This window comes from Bactrocera oleae, chromosome 6 (assembly GCF_042242935.1).
Source record: "Bactrocera oleae isolate idBacOlea1 chromosome 6, idBacOlea1, whole genome shotgun sequence".
NCBI classification, from domain to species: domain Eukaryota; kingdom Metazoa; phylum Arthropoda; class Insecta; order Diptera; family Tephritidae; genus Bactrocera; species Bactrocera oleae.
The window spans coordinates 68,359,483-68,378,152 of record NC_091540.1 but is presented as its reverse complement, the minus strand read 5'-3'; the positions used below and the strand labels follow the sequence as shown (position 1 = coordinate 68,378,152).

Below are 18,670 nucleotides of genomic sequence, written 5' to 3'. Positions count from 1 at the left end.
TGCCATCAATTAGAACGGACGAGTGGCGCACTACCGCGTTGACGGTCCTCAAAGCAAAAGCAAAAAAAATATAATTTATTTTTTAGTCTAACAAAAACAAAGAAACTACTAATTGAAGTGTATAAAGCGAAAAAGACGTTTTAACGCAAAACTTTTGTGTATCCTCAGAAAGCACGACATTTTGTGTAGTTTTGTTGTTGTTTTTTGTTTGTTTCATAAATAGTGTGACTAACGCGTCTCCACTCTTTCTGTGTCTTGCGTCCAATTAGTGCATCTTGTCGTTGTTGTAATCGTAGTTTGCATGTTTCACAAACACGCTCCGTGCAACATTTTGTATTTTGTGTGTGTGTGTGTTCAATTTATTTCAATAATTTTATATCTAAATCCCAAATCCTTTCCCGCACTTTCCCAAACATCCGCATCCCTTGCATCGGCAACACTACGGTGTGCACAAAGCTCCCGCCCGCAATGGATCCGAGCAGTCAAGTTAGTGTTAATACCGCGACAACAACAACTCCGCCCAACGCCTCAACGTCCACAACAGTTGTCGTGCCCGCCAGTACGTTAGCCACGAGCGCGGTCACAACCGCGTGCGCGTTAACAACAGCGACTACAACCATCTCCAGCACCAGCAATGCCAGCGCGCCCGCCACTGTTGTAACTTCCGGCTTAGCCGTCGGCAATCAGAGCGTCACGGTTTTACCGCCAATCGGCTCGGCGGCCGCTGTGGGTGGCACCCATAGCCTAACGACGGCTTGCAGCCAGCCCACACAGCCGCAGCAGCCAGTGCCTATTATCGATCTGGTGCGTGGTGACGATGCTAATAATTCGTCGATACCCAGCGTTATATCGGAAGGACAACGTTCACTCTCTGCCGCGCCATCCGCTTCATCGAGTCCGATACTGAGTCCGCCTGGCAAAATATTCGGTCGCAATGCAAATGGAACAAGTAAGTTTTAGTTTATGACAATTCAAATACTTATATTAAACTAATTATTGATACGATAAGTGTTAATTCAAAAAATTTTATGATAAATACAACCTTGCGTGTACAGTGCTAAGTGAAGCTCTTTGATTACAACGGCTTTTACAAGTGGCTTTGTAATATAGATACTGAGTCACAACAACAATACGCACTCCCATATCTTACTTTGTTCAATTTTACTTGGTCTTCAAGTGAACCATTCCCACGACAGTCGGCTCTAGGTAATCGGAACGTTCTCAAATTTTTATCCCGCCAATAACTTACAACTTGGCAGTATGATCTAAATTTGTTTGGAAGTGGTATGTTCTGAGCTAAAAAGCTGTCTTCGATTCGACACTTGTCTGCTTTTTTATAAGTAAAAGCAACAAAGTTATCTAGTCGAATTCTATACAAGCAAGAATGTGAATATCTTATTAAAGCATTGTAATTTAATTGGGTTAAAAATATCAAAAGTTTGAACTATAATATAAATACCAAAGCTAAACCAAATATGTATATGTTCTACTGCTGTATAGAATTTTTATACCCTGAACAGGGTATATTAAGTTTACCACGAAGTTTGTAACACCTTGAAGGAAACTTCGGAGGCCCTATAAAGCATCAGAGTGATGAGCTGTATATACGAGAACTAGTCCCACAGTTTTTGAGATATCGACCTGACACGTTCTTTTCTTCTAAAGAAGCAACTGATATCGGACCAAAACAACGGTATAATCTTCGAAGAACTCATTCAGATCGGACCACTATAGCATATATAGTGGCTACCATATAAACTGATCTATCAAAATCAAGTCCTTGTGTGGCGACTTTTTTATTTGTGATGGGTATTATAGTTTCGGTGCAGCCGAAGTCAACGTTTTTTCTTGTTTTTTAATAATATAGATGCAAGAAGTCCTATGTCTGAAAATACTTTTCCAAAGTTTTCTTAGTGTTTCTAACTCAGTTTTTATAACCGTACAACAAATAGGTCAAGTCATATAGACTATGCATTTTTGCACAGAGGATAGATTATTCAATGAACAATTCTTTGTTATCCTTGTGAATGTCTGAAAGAATACTTATAAGTATTCCTTAAATTTTTTAACTGCATGCACCGTTATATTACGAACTCAACCTTAAACGTCTGCTAGTATTATTACTTGTAGAAACACTTCTCAATCGTAGAAATATACTGTAGTGTTTCTGTGTTTTGAAACAAAAATCCGGCAACACGGATAAATACAGCTTCCTTCTTCTTTCCCGTGATAAATATTAATTAATATGTTTGTACAAACTCCTTAACTTTTAACTAATGAAGTTGTCAAAGAATTTTTTGAGAAAATTTTCTATGGCTGAAAAGGTGAAACAAAGATTTTACCTAAGTTGGAATATAAAATCATCAGAAAAGTCGGAAAAAACTTGATTTCATATGGTCTCATATAGTCAATATTGTCCATATTGGCTTCGCTTTTTCATTTCATAACAAATTTGAAATATCATGGGTTTCCCACTTGAATACTAAATAATGTCGGTTTTGGGGTCTGTAAAATAACTTATGGATCTTAAATATTTTGTGTTATTTCACACAGAAACACATTATGGCGAAGAGTACAGTTGTAGTTATATTGCATAGCTAGATATATCGTAATTGGAGTTTGAGGGTTTTTATTAGAGGTTTAACTGAGCTCCTCTTACTGTTTGTTGTGCGCATCTCTATAGCCAACTCGAAACAGCTGATAAATGTAAGAACACCTTTACCAAGTCTGCCTTGTGAGAGAAAGCCGCTACAAGAAAAAACTGATTTGATATTGGCACGAGATCCAGCTCCAGTAGCTCAGAGTGATGATATTTACATGTAACTTCTATATTACTGCTACAAAAGCTTACTATAGAGATACATTGGTTGTAGAAGAGGAAGCTGCTAATGTTGCTTTAGTGCTAAGTAATTAGATATTGTCAGAGCATACGAATGGGGGTTACACGATATAGAGAGAGATGTTAGAGGAATGTGTTTAATAGCGATTATTAGAGTGGTTAGTATCTTGCGTATCTCTATATATAAAATTTGTGACTATCAGTGAATTGAAGTGAAGTTTGAATTTCAAGCGGTGATATATTCTAAATATGCGGAAATCAGCTCGAATAAACTGCACATATGTCCAAAGCTGGCTTCACAATATTATTGTTTAATGTCTTATCTTAAATGTTGTCGTTACATTAAATCTCCAAACCAAAAAACTTTAACCCCTCACCAGCAACAGTTATGTGCATAATAGTTCTGACTTAATACCCTGGGTATAAAAATGTGTCTGCATCATTGCACAACAAAAATGCACTCACCCAGTTAGACGCCAATTTTTTTACTCACCGCCAGAGTACAAGTTTTTGTGAGTCTATGTCAATCAATGAAAAAATGAAAAAAACGCGCACTCATATACACACGTTGACAACATCTAAAACCATGGCATTACTAAAATCATGTGAAAGCATTGAGCAGGCAGGCAGCTAAGCAAGAAAAAGCTTTAACAAAAAGGAAAGTTATTTAGGGCGATAAAAACATTCGGCGGTTTTTTCCACCCTCAAAGCATTTAAAAGCGCGCCTGTATATACATATGTGACATAGAGAAATGTGTGTGTGTGTGTGTGTGGAAACATATATACACACACATACACATACAAAAATAGTGAATATGAAATCGGAAAAAGTGCACATTTTTATATGAAAGCGTAGAAAAAGCGTCAAAAATAGCAAGGATATGCCGTTAGATATGTCTTGAAATGTATTGTTTGCAGCGGAAAGGCCGCCGAGAAGCACAATATTTAGTTGTGCAATTTCGTCTGTTTACAAATACTTTCGTAGCCAAAAAAGCTAGCAGCAAGACGCATCAAAAGCAATATTATTGGCAGGCAAATAAAAGTGGTCTCGCGTCACTGGGTTTTTACGCTTAAATAGAACGCGTTTATACGTATTTTTAACGGGTCTCAAAGTTAAAAAAACTTCTAAAAGAACTCGCAATTGTCTCGTAAGATAGCAGCAATCAAAAAAAGAAGTTATATCTCAAATAAATGAAAGCCAAGCTAGAAAAAACACCCTTAGCTCAAATACTTAAGGTAAATATCCAACTTTTGTCTACCTGAAAACGCCATATTTGAAAGAAGAAACCACAATGCTGTTTTGCAGCATTCAATAGCACCCTTGAAGAGATCTTTCAACTACCGTTAGACACATACAGGCGCAAGTCAGCAAACAAAAGGTGTGCGATCTTCAATAAGTAGAAGGAAAAACTAGTTTCTAATATTTGATAGGCTGATAGCACGAAGGATATGCGAAAAGAGAACACACACAAAACGTACTGTAAATGCAGCGACAGTTAAGCCAACCCCAGCCAAGGAACGCACCCCTAAAAATAAGGAGTGGTGTTTTTTTTTTCAACAACAAGCAGAGCGTCACTCCACACGTGCATACACACACACACGTATGTAGTAACGCACACCAACACACACGCTCGTTGAGCAACGCGCATGCGCGTTCCACTCACCTTGAGCGCGCGTTTATCTTCCCATTGGCAAGCGGTACACTGCTACATTAATAGCTGTTCCCGGCAATTTGTTGGTAGCCGTAGCTACAGTATTACGTATGTATATATATACATACATGCATATATGTATGTGGATACATGCGCATACACATAACTACACGATTCCTATTAAGGCAAAGAAATTCGTAGTTGGCCTCATCAGGAGCAAAACATTTTGTTGACTAACGGCCACGATTGTCATCAATCTTAAGGTAATGCCCGAGCGCCGCCACACCACTCCTCCTACTCCGGTTGCCGCTCATTACACGGGTGTTGAGGCTGCGCCCAGGCACTTTTGCATTCCTTGCCAGTGCAAAGCTAGCTGCTAGCTGGCTTTTCGAGGCTGCAGTCATTGCGTTTTTATTTATTTAGTTCTTTGCTCTTGTTGTTTTTGTTGTACCTCTTTCACCCTTCGCTTGTGATTGGTAAGCGAGTATCTGACTGCTTGGTTGGCTGACTGGCTGGTAGGCTGTCTCTGGCACAACTTTTACTCCGGCCTGTTGCGCATGCGCAGCGTACGTAGCATCCACGCGCATCAGCAAGTCATCGACGAACTCATCGACGCATCGGCGTTATTGCCACCGTTGGAATTTTGATCGACAAGAATTTGGTCGTTTAAAAACTCCTTAATTTATCGTACGGGCATATGAGAAATAGTTTCGCTGTATATCGTTTAGGTTTTTTGCGCATATATATTTGTTGTTTTTGCTTTTTTATTGCGTTATTTTACTTATATTGCATTCGTTTGCGAGCACTTCCCCAAATAAATGCGTCGAGTTGGCTTTTTTTCTGCGTTCAAGCTGGCGGCTAACTGCTGATTGCTGACTATTGACTGCTAACTGTTGGCCGTCACTGCCGGTTGGCTGGTTAGCAATGAAGCGCCTATAGCTCATCAATACTTCAACGGTGGCGCGGCGCAGCGTTACGCTGTTCAACACCATTGCTGACAACAACAGCAACATTATCAACAGCGACAACAATCTGCGCTCTGCGACAATGTCTGTCCGTTCGTTTGCCTCAGACGCTGGTTCGTTGGTATGTGACAGCGTCGACTGTTGTCATTATTGCCTTCAAGTGGCGAGCAAGTAAAAAGCTCCAGCAGCTACTTACTGTTTTTTCGCGCTTGCGGCACTCGAGTTTAAGCAGTAAAAACAGCATATTTAGCAAATGACAACAACAAGCCGCAAGCACATGTGCGCGCACATACTTACATATTCATGTAGGTGTGCGTGTGTTTGTGTGTGTATGTGTCAGTGTGTGGCAGTTTGTTGGGTGCAAAAAGTAACAATGTCTTCTAAGTGATGCCACGCAAGCGCAGCATCATGTTGCAACATACAGATGCCTATATGTATGTTTGTGTGTATTGCTGTTTGTATGTATGTAGGAAGTGTGGAGGAAAAAAATCGTAAATTAAATGAGAAAGAAATGTGGTACATTATTTGTGTATTAAAATCACGTCTCATTTATTTATTGCTGCCAATGCAATTCCAAAGAGACGAATAAATAACAACGCACACACGTACACACACACGCACAATGCCGCACAGACTCTAGCATACAACAGCAGCAAATGACAGGTACAAAATTACACAAGCATTACCGTGCGACTTTAACCCCTAGGCTAGCCCAGATGGCTGGTGCTAGCTTTGCTCAACTCTTAACTCTAGTATTTTACAATTATTATCGGAATCGCATATTAATACAAACTGGCGCAAAAAAGTTGGTCGGACTACTAGGAAGGATTCACATAATTTTCGAATAGATTGGCAAAGATACCGTTACGCAAATTTTGATTCGCCACGAATGAAAGGTTTGTCATAACAACTTTTTCATATGTCAAATGTCATACATCGGTGTAGCTTTATACGCATAATATATTACTCTTTCAGTCCCCCTCCTTTCTTACCTCCATAATACAGAGAGCCGGTCTTATAGGACCAACTTATAGCATACATAATTCATACTTCAGTACTCATCAACCTTTCAAAAAAGGTAGTGAGTGTTTCGTCGAAAACAATGTAAAAGAATTATCAGTCCGGAGGCAGACTTCAAAACAATATTTTCCTCTTTTTAAATCAATACAAGCTTGCCAACGCTTAATCCAATTTATAATGTCTCGGCTGGGATGGCTTCAGTGCCTTCAATTTTGTTTTTTTCGGTTTCGACTTATTTTTGGAGGGCTAGTCACTTCGACGTCTTATTCAAAAACCCAAAATGTGTTGAATCGATTTCGTAAGAGATATTGAGAGCCTCTACTATCTCTCTGTTGCCAACACAATAATTTCCAAGCACTATTTCTTTAACTTTTCCGATGTTATCGTCATAAACAGAGGTGGATGGAAACACTACCTCATGAGGCTAATTTAAGAAACTTTCGCGACCTTCACTAAATGCTGCGTGTCCCTATTCTCTTTCTATTGAAAAAAATCATCTATTGACCCTATCAATGTTAAATATATTCAAGCTCTAAAAAACTCAACCAAGTGACGCAGAAGATAACACTTTTTCGAAGTGACAAAAATGCTGTGTTTCACGAAGTTTTCAATTATTAAAGCGATCAATGAAGGGGATCTAAAGAGCAAATGGAAAATATATGTTTCAAATCCCAAATAAGTTCACTGTATGAAAATTGCTTCAGCAATGTCAATTAAAGGCTTGGACAGGTCATGGACCTGACAATTAGCAAACTATTGCAGATAATATTTACAGTATAAATCTTACTTAAGAAAAGTTATGTGAGACTATGGTAGAATTGCGGAGATCAATATTTGTATGCGTCATACATAGTTGTTTGGACCAATGGATGAAATGCTTTATATGCCCTAAAGGGTTATATGTTTTTTTGTATTATCAGAAGGAATAGCTATTTTAATCACCACGGGCGTGTCTAACGCTAGAGTTTATTATGTGCACATGTCATACTTTGATGGCCAATGGTTAAAGCAATGAGTCCACTAAGAGGCTAGAAAGCTTTTTTTTTTGAAAAACTTTTGGATAGAAAAACTGCAATCATTTACACAGCTTGCTAGGCCAATTTCGACCTTTACCCCAACACAAGGGTTAATATTATCACTGCTTGTTAGCGCTTATGTAAACTGTGCCTTTCTCTCGTTCTCAGCACATCATACTTTTTATCAGCGCTGCTTTCATTAATACCTCAGAGTGTGTGCAACAAGTTGCTTTGCTGTAGTGCTGTGTTATACCACACGGCAGTTAACAACAAACACAGCAAAACTCAATGCAGCAAAGAAATCATTCCACAAGTTTGTATGTATGTGTGTGCGCTATTACATACACATCGCATGAAGTGAGGTGAAGAGTCGTGGCGTTCAAGTCAACATGCAAGCAGTCTACCACTCCCCCACCTACCGCACCAAACCATACTAATTATAATTTTTTGCGCCAATAATTTGAGCAGAAACAAATGACAACTAGCAAAAAAGTGGGCCTATCAGCAGGCATTGCAGTTGTTGTTGTTTTTTCGTTAGCCGTGTTATATTGTTAATGTTCAGCAAGTTGGCTGGCTGACGGCCGTGCCGATGTTGACGATCGGAACCAACCGGCGAGTGCCACCAACAACAGCCAGCGCAACAGTGGCAACTATGGCAGCAGGAAGAGCAACACCAAGGGCAACAGCTGCCGTTGCTGTCAGAACGCTTGCTTGGCGGTTGCAACGCTGGCTAACTGCACGCGCGCACACACACACACACACTACCACTCGCTGACCAAGTCTGGCAGCTTATGCACATGCCCGTGTTAGCTGTTGGCGGCAGTAATTGCCGCATCGGCGACAGTTTGTGCAACAATATGCGAGTTGTGTCCCACCAGCGCAACAACATCTGACTGCGTGTTATATACCACCTCGCCTGCACCGCCGTACGCGTGGGCCATACACTCTCGACCTAACCTCACTTGTGTTCATCGTATTTTGTCTTCTGCCTGCCTCTTGCATTCTGCTTCACTGCCGCATTTTATGGCAGTGCGCACGCACAAAAATATATGTTCTCACATAATTATTTACGATTTCACATTATCATGCAGCATTGCCATATATTTGTATTTTATTTCAATTCATTTGCTTGCATTGTTGTTTTTGTTGTGCGACATTTTCACTTTTCGCTGCATCAACATTACGCGCCTGTTCGTCCATCAGCGGCTCACTCATGGCCCTTCAATCACTTGATTTTGCTTATATTCATTAGGTTTTTTCATTGTGTTTTTGTACTCTTTGCATATCCATGTACTTGTGTGTGCGTGTGTGTATATATGTCTGCTTGCAGTGCGAATTTGCGCTGGTTTAAATGTATGTGTATTTGTGTTTTTAGTGCGCTAATGCCAATACTTAGCGTTCGTTCGACTGACTTTATCGTCAGCATCAACAATCGCACAACAGCAACAACCACAACAATTGAGTGACACATGGCGACCCATAACGATCGCAATCGATAATGAACATACTTAAATGGCGACTAGGTGATTTGTGTTTTCTACACAGGATTGAGCTGCAGTTTTTTACACATACATAAATATAGTTTTATGCGTTTGTGTTACGCTCACACATATATACATATGTACATATTTGTAATTTGAGGGTGATGCCGCATTCACTTGTTCTTTTCGTGGGGTAATGGCAAAAGTCACCAAGGAGGTCAACAAAGATTTTATTCAAAGTGAACATCTTTCATTTGAGGACTTAGGCAAAGGATGTTAAAGATCGAATATTTAACTTAGAGCGTGTCAAAGTTGCTCCCAGATAAGAACTTGATGATAAAATTCCATCCATGGATTTTTATTATTAAATTAGACTCTCAATATCCATCAACGTAATAAACAGGAACTTTCTGAAGTTAATTACCATTAGGTCTACATACATATATATATAGATTTTGATCAGGAAATTTTTTGGAAATTATATTTTTTTGAAAGACAAATACATTATAGGCACTCGCAATAGGGTAAAAGGCTGATCCTAATACAATCGCCAAAAGTATTCCAACTTAGACAGCCTAGAATGCCAGTGTATTGTGGTACCTAAAACTCCCATATAATTATTATTAAAACGCCCTTATTTCGACAAAGCGCTTTGAGCCTACCACAAATTTTTTGAGGCGGCTAATACATCTACTCTATCTGAATAGCAGCTACTTCTGCCTGAAAAACACGCAGTAATCTGGTAGCCTAAAACTAAGCTTGCCGTAGAGCTCCCTGCAAAAAACTTTCTCTGCAACCTTTTCTCCAATCTTCGACCCTTCCGTGAAAAAGCTCACTGGTACTACCCACTCGACTTTACATCTCAAAGTATTATATTTCTAAGCTTTAAAGTTCATCAATCTATTCTTTACAAGAATCCTATGCCCACATCATCATTCTCGAGTTTACCGCAATGCTTTGTAAAAGCTACTGAACCTCTTCTAAAACGGAGTTACTCTAAAATCAACCTATAATCATCTTCCCTAGAAGGCATTAGACCGAAAGAATCGAATGTAGAAGTATTTGGAAAGCACTTCGAACGCTGTAAAGCACATTCTGTCATAAATTAGGAAATATGGTTGTAAAGTCTCTTTAGTTCGTAATCGCTACTAGACTAATTTCGAGGACCCTCAATATACAAGTATTTCGCTAACATTTCCTTTTCAAATATTTTACTTGAACACATAAAGTCCAACACCATATATGCGAGTATATACACAAAAAACAATAAGAAGAAATCCTTCTATTCTCCCAACTAATTTCTAAATAATTCCCACATATTAAAGAGTTTTTTTCGATCATTTCACTTTTTATTATTTGCTCAAAGCACTTTGATCAAACAGCACAGCATCTTCAATATTTCACACGCTTAATTTGAATACGCAAGCAATTTTTTCATGCTTTTACTATGAAAAAAATATCGAAAGTGTTGAAAAAGTAGTGAAAAAAATCGAAAATACAAATATCGTCCTTCTTGCTGCTGTCGCCCTTCTAAGATTATCACTCCGCGCTCTTCTTCTTTTGCATGCGTATCTAACGAGCAACGTGGCTGATGATCCTTTTCATCATTTTTTGTTTGCGGCTCGTTGTGTGCGCTCACCTTAGCGGTGCTGTTGCTGACGAAATTTGAATGAAACGCGCAGCCGCACCGCTCCATCCATCATCCACCGCTTTGCATAGAACGAGTTGAGCGCTTCTGCACAAGCATAACGCAGCGCGTATATTGTTTATGTGCTTATGCTTTGCATACATACAAACTAAATAACAACTTGAATGCTGCAGTATAAATATGTATGTGTTTTTTATGCACATTGCACACCCATTTCCTTATGCAGATTGTTTTGCGGCAGTGAGGTAGCGGCACAGCGTAGTCGAACGCTTGGGCAGTTTTTTTTGCTGCTCTCAGCTTAGTTTAGCTTAGTCCGGGCTGGTTGGGTATGGTCTGTCTGGCCTGGCCTGCCTTGTCTGTGATTTCATTTTTGGGGGATTTTTTTACATGTCCCTTTTTTTGCTATGGTCGTCTTTGGCTGGTTTGAAAAAGGGTTATGGTCCACATATGTACGTCGGCCGTCATGTTAGTTGAGTCCTGTTTTTTGCTTATCACAAAAAAGGCTTTTTTTCTTGTTGTTTTTATTGTTTATATTGCCTACCAAGTTTAGTTCGATACTGGCTTTGCTGCATTTTTTTCTTATAGTTTCAAAAGTGTTGTGGGAATCTCATTAATGTGCGGAGAATCTCATTTGCGCTGACAAGAGTTATTTTTACGCCAGTTTTTGAGGCAAAAAACATGTTTTTTATAATCTTTGCAGCATGGTTTAATATGAGAAGAATGAGTGTATAAAATAAAGGGCTAACGGATTTTTAATTAATTGATTTTTTGTTATAATTCGCGAAGGTATTACTAGTTTAGCAACAAAAATTTACATATTTTTACAATTACAATTTCCTGATAAAAAAAAAGAAAAAATAATTAATGTTAAATCGTAACAAAAAAGAAAAAAATAATGTTATTGTCAGCTTTAAATACAGAAAGGGAAGTGCTAATAAAATATTGCCTACATCTAAGCGCATTGCATTGCTAAAAGTTTTAAATTCTATTTCATAAATATTATTGTCCGATAAGTAATATATAAAGTATATAATATTATTCCTTTTGACGTTCTTCTCTTTGGAAGGTTTCCTAGTCAATACGAGTTGTATACGGTTGCTAAGATATCTTAAGTATAATCTCAGAAATAGTTGGGCTTGAAATATAAAGTACACTTCTACTAATAATACATTCCAAACTTACTCCAAACTAATTACATCCTTATTTTTATTCCACTAAATTTATGATATATCATTTTTATTACAGTGGTCGCCACATCTCGCCCCAATAATGAAGCGGAAACACAGCTTTATCGCGTACTGCAACGAGCCAGTCTGCTCGTCTACTACGACACACTGCTGGAAATGGGCGGCGATGATGTACAGCAACTATACGAAGCGGGCGAAGAAGAGTTCCTCGAAATCATGGCTTTAGTAGGTATGGCGTCGAAGCCTTTGCATGTACGTCGACTACAGAAAGCATTACATGAGTGGGCAAATAACCCATCGTTGTTTCAGGGTCTCATAACATCCAATTCTAGCACACCGGGTAAGTTCATGTAACCAAAAAATGTTTAAAGCTAATTAACTAGAGCTTTCCTTTTCTCTACAGGACTCTTTGACACACCCACCAAATCCACTACGTTACATATGAAACACGACGTCTCACCTTCGTTTACACGTACCGCTTTTCCCACCTACAATCCCACACCATCCGCCTTTAATCCCACACCACTCGCTGCCACTTCCTCCCATTTGATTTCACAAATCTGCCAACCTGTTATCCCAATGCCTGTCATACAACCACATACCCCACTACCGCTTCCCGCAGCCACTCTCCCTGCTGCCGCTACACCAGTTGTACCACCCACATTAGGCGCCTCAACAGGTGGCAACACCACTGCTGGTACCACACATCAAGTCTCGTCCAGTTCGCCGCAACTCACACCCGTACTCACAGAAATGCAAGTGGCGCGCATAACACAAGGTGCTGAGAAAATCGCGCGACAATTGCCACAACGCGAACCACGTGCACACACTTCGAAGAAACGTACTAGCCGCGAGCTCGAACAGGTCATTGCCATGCAAGAGAATGATCCACGTCGCATGGACGAAATTCGCAAGTACTCAGCTATTTATGGGCGCTTCGATTGTAAGCGTCGTCCGGAGAAACCGCTCACGCTGCACGAAGTCTGTGTAAATGAGGCGGCGGCGCAACTGTGTCGTTTAGTGCCAGCTCTATTGACACGTCGCGACGAGCTCTTTCCATTGGCGCGTCAAATCGTCAAAGATGCGGGTTTCGGTCACTCGGCGAGCATAGCGCGATATGGCGCTCTTTTACCGCAGGTAATGCAAGCACAGCAGGCCATGACACGTTCCGCCGCCGTCCTGGATTGTGAGTCGAGTGATTCGACGGCTTCGGCGTCGAGTAAGCGTACACGTTTGGCCTCAACTGAGACAACGAACGCCATAACGCCAACCGATTTGGGGCTGAGTCGGGTAAGCAAATAACGCTCTGAACTGTACGAAAATGCTTACGCCAATTGCTGTGTTATATTTACAAAAATTTAATCCATATTGCTTTTTTTGCTTTATAACACGCTTTAGCTTCAGCTTGTGGTTACAAATATGGTGGAGAATGCTTTGAGGGCAAATGCTTACAATACAATAGCTTATTGTTATGGGCCTCTTTCAGCGCTGATATTTTACTATGATTCTGCATTGAGAAACACACATATACATTTTCTCAACATTCTATTTATCTGCAGGGATTCACCTAGGATCTCAACTAGGTTCGATTATATAGACTAAGGGCTCGAATCTTCTTTAGACAGAATATGAACAGGTAGTTCTTGAAATACACCTTCAAAAATTAAAAGCAACGATACTACAAAAATTAGACTTAAAGAAAAAGAGTTGGTTTTTTGGTCTTCTTTACTTCTGCTTGCCTACTCGCTCCACTATGTCCGTAGCCTAAGTATTTTGTTTGAGAAAATATTTACTACACTACAAAAAAATGTTAGTGGAATAATGTGTTATTAGGTAAATGAGCATTTGAAATCTTAACTGTTGCTTCAGGGACCTTTACTGCTACGCGGTTAATCCAAAAACGTGCAATAGAAGGTTTTTTGTGAAATTATTTTAATAAACAATCTAATTTTCACTGTAACTGTTTAGGCGTGATTTTTGGGCTGAGAATCTTAAAAAATTTGTGCGTCAAAAAAACTTAGAGTGCAAAAACAGAACTTCTCCATTCAAAAGAATCTCGTTTTCCACTCTTTCCCTCCCAAAAAATAAATTGATTCTGATGTATGGTATAAACATACCTGTGAACCTGAAACCTCAAATTAGATAACCCAAAATTTTGTTTTTAAAAAATATATAAAAATTAGAATTGTAGGTGAACACAGTAAAATGTAATTTACACAGTATTAACCAAAGTATTGAAACATTTAAAAAGTATTATTACTATATTACTAACTGTAAATGATTGTATTATTTAAGTATTTAGTGGTTTTGGTGAATTATTTGTATGTAACTTATTAAAAATCGTTGATGAAATTTAAATTAATCGGTAAATTAACTTTTGGTAACAAAATAACGGTAAATTAATTAATAAATATGTTTAGTATAAGTTTTGTGATTTTTTTCTATTTTTACTATATATTTGCCGCCTTAGATTTGGCAAGACTTGGAGACGGGCGAATCGAACAAACAACTTGCATGAGTCAAAAGGACTGATATAATTATATAGAGACTTTAGATATAGTTTATGTTACTTTAATGAGATATCCACAAACTTGAAAATTTTTATCGATAAGTGGTAGATCAAAGAGAATATTTCCTTTTAATAATAGTATATAAAATGTAGCTGTATAGTAATTTATAGTATGTTGTAAGGGGTATTTTATTTAGCTTGTCTTATGGTCAACAAACAAGAGCTTGTTTTATTAGCTTATATTACGACTAAAATTATTTATTTAATGAAGTAGTAGAAAAATCAGGAATAATAAATATTTAAAGTCTACAGCATGGTCCTTTTTTCAAGCGCTACCAGTTGAGATATGATCAAGTATACATTTTTTTGTGAAAATGAAATACTCATTTTGAATGGGAAAGTAAAAAAATATGTATTCAAAGTATTGCCCATTGCTTTTTACACATTTTGACCACCTTTCTGGACATTTTTGGATACTATGCCTATAGAAATGTTCGTTTTTGAGACAAACCAATCAGACACCCAATTTTCGACTCCTGCGTAGGAATGAGTGAGTGTTACTCAGCCAATGCGTGTCCCATAAATAAGAACAAATGATAATCGGAAGGGGCCAAGTCTGATGAATACGGCGGATGGGGAGCAGCTCCCAGCCAAGTACTTTTATTGTATCTTGAATAGATTTTTTTTGGTGTGCAGGTGCATTGTTGTGTAACAAGATTACTTTGCCGTGTCGTCTGCCCCATACTGGTAATTTTTCGATCAATGCATGGTTCAAATTGATCAATTGTTGTCTGCAGCGGTGGGTATTAACAGTTTTACCAGGTTTTAGAAGCTCATGACACACCACACCCTTCTGATTCCACCAAACACAGAGCATTGCCTTCTTACCGAAACGATCTGTTTTTGCAGTCGATTTTGATGATTGTCCCGGATTAACCAATGATTTTTTCCGTTTAGGATTCTTAAAAGAAATTCATTCTTCATCGCCAGTGACAATTTGATGCAAGGCTGATTTTCTTTCAAGTCTTTGTAGCAAAAGTGTTTTTTCGGTTTTACATTATTTTTCATGTGGCACCCATTTTCCACACTTTTGCATTTTTTCCATAGCTTTCAAACGGTCTGATAGTGTTTGTTGTGCAACATTTAACATGGCTGCCAATTGCTTTCGACTTAAAGTACCATCTTCATCCAATATTGCTTGCAGTTCAGCGTGTTCAAACTTTTTTTGGTGGTTCCATGTTCTTAATTTCTCACATCAAAATCATTATCTCTGAACCGTTGCGACCATCTTTTGCCTGTTGCTTCTGATAGAGCATGATCACTATATGTCTCGACAAGCATTCGATGCGACTCTGCAACACTTTTCTTCAAATGGAAACAAAAAATTAATGCTTTCCTAAAATCATCACTTTCCGGTGCAAAATTTGACATTTTCAACACAATGAAACAGAAAAAAAATTAAGACTCGTTCACAACAAATGTTCCGTACCAACACATTTGTATCATAACGCTCACTTCATACCGATACACCGGTATTTATAATTTTATATTATTATTTAGTACTGCAATATATTCATAAATATATTATAATATACTTGTATGTGCATAAGAGTAATAATATTAGTCAGTCGTTATTCTTGTAGTTGTTGCCTGTTAATTTATATGTTTCTTTTTCGTATTATTGCCACACATAACCTCAATGTTCTTAAAATACCCAGTTGTTGGTGTATAATAATTGTTGTTTGTTGACTTTATTGGTTTTTTAAGTTTGTAGTGTAGCGAATTTACTTAGTTAAACAAATTAACCTAATAACTTAAATGTAAAGTTTCAAATTATATTGCTTCATAAATTTGCAAATAAACTTTATGCTTAAAAACAAAACCGAAAATGCTTTTTACTTACTTGCTTTGCTTTGGAATCGTGCGTGCTTGCCATTTTCACCTTTTTACAAAACTATTCGCAACAAATTTAATGCATTTCCAACTTAAAGGAATCAACTGAGGATTCGCGTTATAATCTTTTCGCTATGTATCAGAAATTTGCTAAGCCACCATTCGACCTAACGGACATCAGCAAATTCAAGTAAGTATATTATATCGTTATTATGTATATATTATATGTATTCATATGATACATATATGAATTTATTCTATTATATATTATATGCAAAATTTCAAAATTTTTCTTCACAGCCTCAGTAAGAGCGAATATGATGACAACGATAATGACTCACGGCTCTCCTTCAGCAATTCCAGCTCACCTTCGATGCCAGTAAGTATTTATAGTATACCATTATATTTGTTAAGAAATGCATGCACTTGGCTTACACAGTTTCCAATGAAACCACGAGATCAATACTCATGCGATGTTAGAATCTATCATAAGTTTCTCCCTCCAAATTTTCAATATTCCTAACTTTACTAATTTACCTCTCGTTTTTCTTCTATACTTCTTTTTTTCACATTGTAGGCCAGTTCTCTCGATAATGAGCGCGACTTGCCCGAGGCGATTAAATTCAAGAGTTTAACCTCCTTTGCGCCCAATGTGATTTCCAGCACAGCTGTACACAGTGGCCAAGAGCTGTTGGACACTTCAAGTCACAATAAATCTTCCCCGAATCACCAGCAGCGCAATCAATTGAAAATCATGAGCTGTCCCACAACCGATGCAGCTGTTGGTATGCTAAGCAGTTCACCGCTTGGTGGGGTGCAAGTCATTTCAGCGGCCGGTGGACATATCATTGCGGTGGCAAATCCCGCTCTGGCTTTGAGTCCAACGCTTAATGAGGCGCTGAGTCTGAAGAGAGAGGCGAACACCCCAGAAATGTAAATATTATATAAAGGAAAAGGAGCTGTTAGCAAGCGAGAACGAGATAGAGATAGAGAGTGGAAAAAATTAAGTGTATCTTTCGCTTGAAATGGTTATCTAGATGTAATTAGTTGTTATGAAATGAATGAAAAGAATGAAAAGAACACACAAACCAGAATGAAAAACTACTATTATGAAATCGTGCAATTCTTTTAGATTTAGTAATTTATAATCTCTCATTTAAATATGAAATTAAGAAACTATATAATAATAACTTGCACTTTTTAAACTAACACGAAACACAATTGCATTTTAAAAAATAAAATAAATAGCACTTGAAAACATGTTAATTTTTTATTAAAGAAAAAATATAACTCAACATAATTCTAACATTACTGTCTGAGAGTAGTGAAATTTAAATTTAAATTAAAAAATTTCCCTGAACAATTTTCTAACCACGTTTGCATTACAATTGTTGAACCGACCAATTATTCAGAATCCGTTTTCGCTCTTGCCTCGTACCATAAATGTTGTTTGCCGTTAGGCCTTATTTTTAATAGTTGAAGTATGATATTTCTTTGCAGAACAAAATATTTCTTCAATTCTTTGGTATACTTGTATATCCACCAATTTTATTTTTATTGGTTTTATAAATCCATGCCTTCCGCACCACCTGCTTTCTCTTCAAAAGCTCAACCAAGTTTGACAAATTTGCAATGTAATTGAGACCGATATTATGCGTTGATAATTTCGTTAAGGTCGAGGAATTTGTTTATCTCGGAACCAGCAACAATCTAAAGCTGGAGATCAAGCGCTGAATTCTCTCTCGACGAATAAAACTTACGTTCTGTAAGTCTCTTATTATTCCTTTCATATTATACGGCGCAAAACATGGACGATGACAGACCGAGATGAGAAAGCATTTAACGCATTCGAGCGCACTATTCCCCGTAAGGTCCTTGGCTCTACGATGGCATGGATATAGCGCTGGTTTGGTCATGTCGTACGCATGGTAACTCCTTTGATTCAAGAGCCATGGGTGGATAACGGAAGTAAAGACGTCCATAATCCATTGGGAGGGCCAAGTGCATAGGAAACTGTCTGCACTCGAGATGTACAACTGGTGTGATCTCTTAAAGGATAAAGGCAACTGGTGGACTTTTGTGCTCTCTCCGAGCCACGTTTGTAGTGCTTTTCGAAAGTATTTGTGTGTTACCAGCTGATGATATCAGAAGATATCCGCAGGTTGAGCAGACAAAATCGGAAATAACTTGACTCCTCTTAGTATTTTAAATTGGAAAGTAAAAAGACGACAGATGCATCATTTTGGAGTTGGAAGAAGTTATTCAATGAAAAAGAGGAAATAATAGTTATGGTGGTGGCAGGGCATACCGACGACGCCCAGCAAGACTTATTTTCAGCTTCAACAAGATATGACGATCTCTTGCTTTCCTATTTAAAATATAATATTAAGTTAATGGTTAAAATGAAATAATCTGTTTACAAATTTTTTATAACACAGATATTTGACAAGCAAATCTTTT

General features: G+C 38.0%; 1 protein-coding gene across 1 annotated transcript; it reads left to right on the top strand.

Moving 5' to 3' along the window:
- Nucleotides 1-290: 290 nt before the first annotated feature.
- Nucleotides 291-17,275, top strand: nab (NGFI-A-binding protein homolog). Its single transcript, XM_036363724.2, has 6 exons — nucleotides 291-949; nucleotides 11,867-12,148; nucleotides 12,212-13,098; nucleotides 16,309-16,400; nucleotides 16,511-16,589; nucleotides 16,788-17,275. Exons 1-6 carry the CDS (start codon nucleotides 469-471, stop codon nucleotides 17,145-17,147), a joined length of 2,181 nt encoding a protein of 726 aa, XP_036219617.2. The 5' UTR covers nucleotides 291-468; the 3' UTR covers nucleotides 17,148-17,275.
- The last annotated feature ends 1,395 nt before the right edge of the window (nucleotides 17,276-18,670 follow it).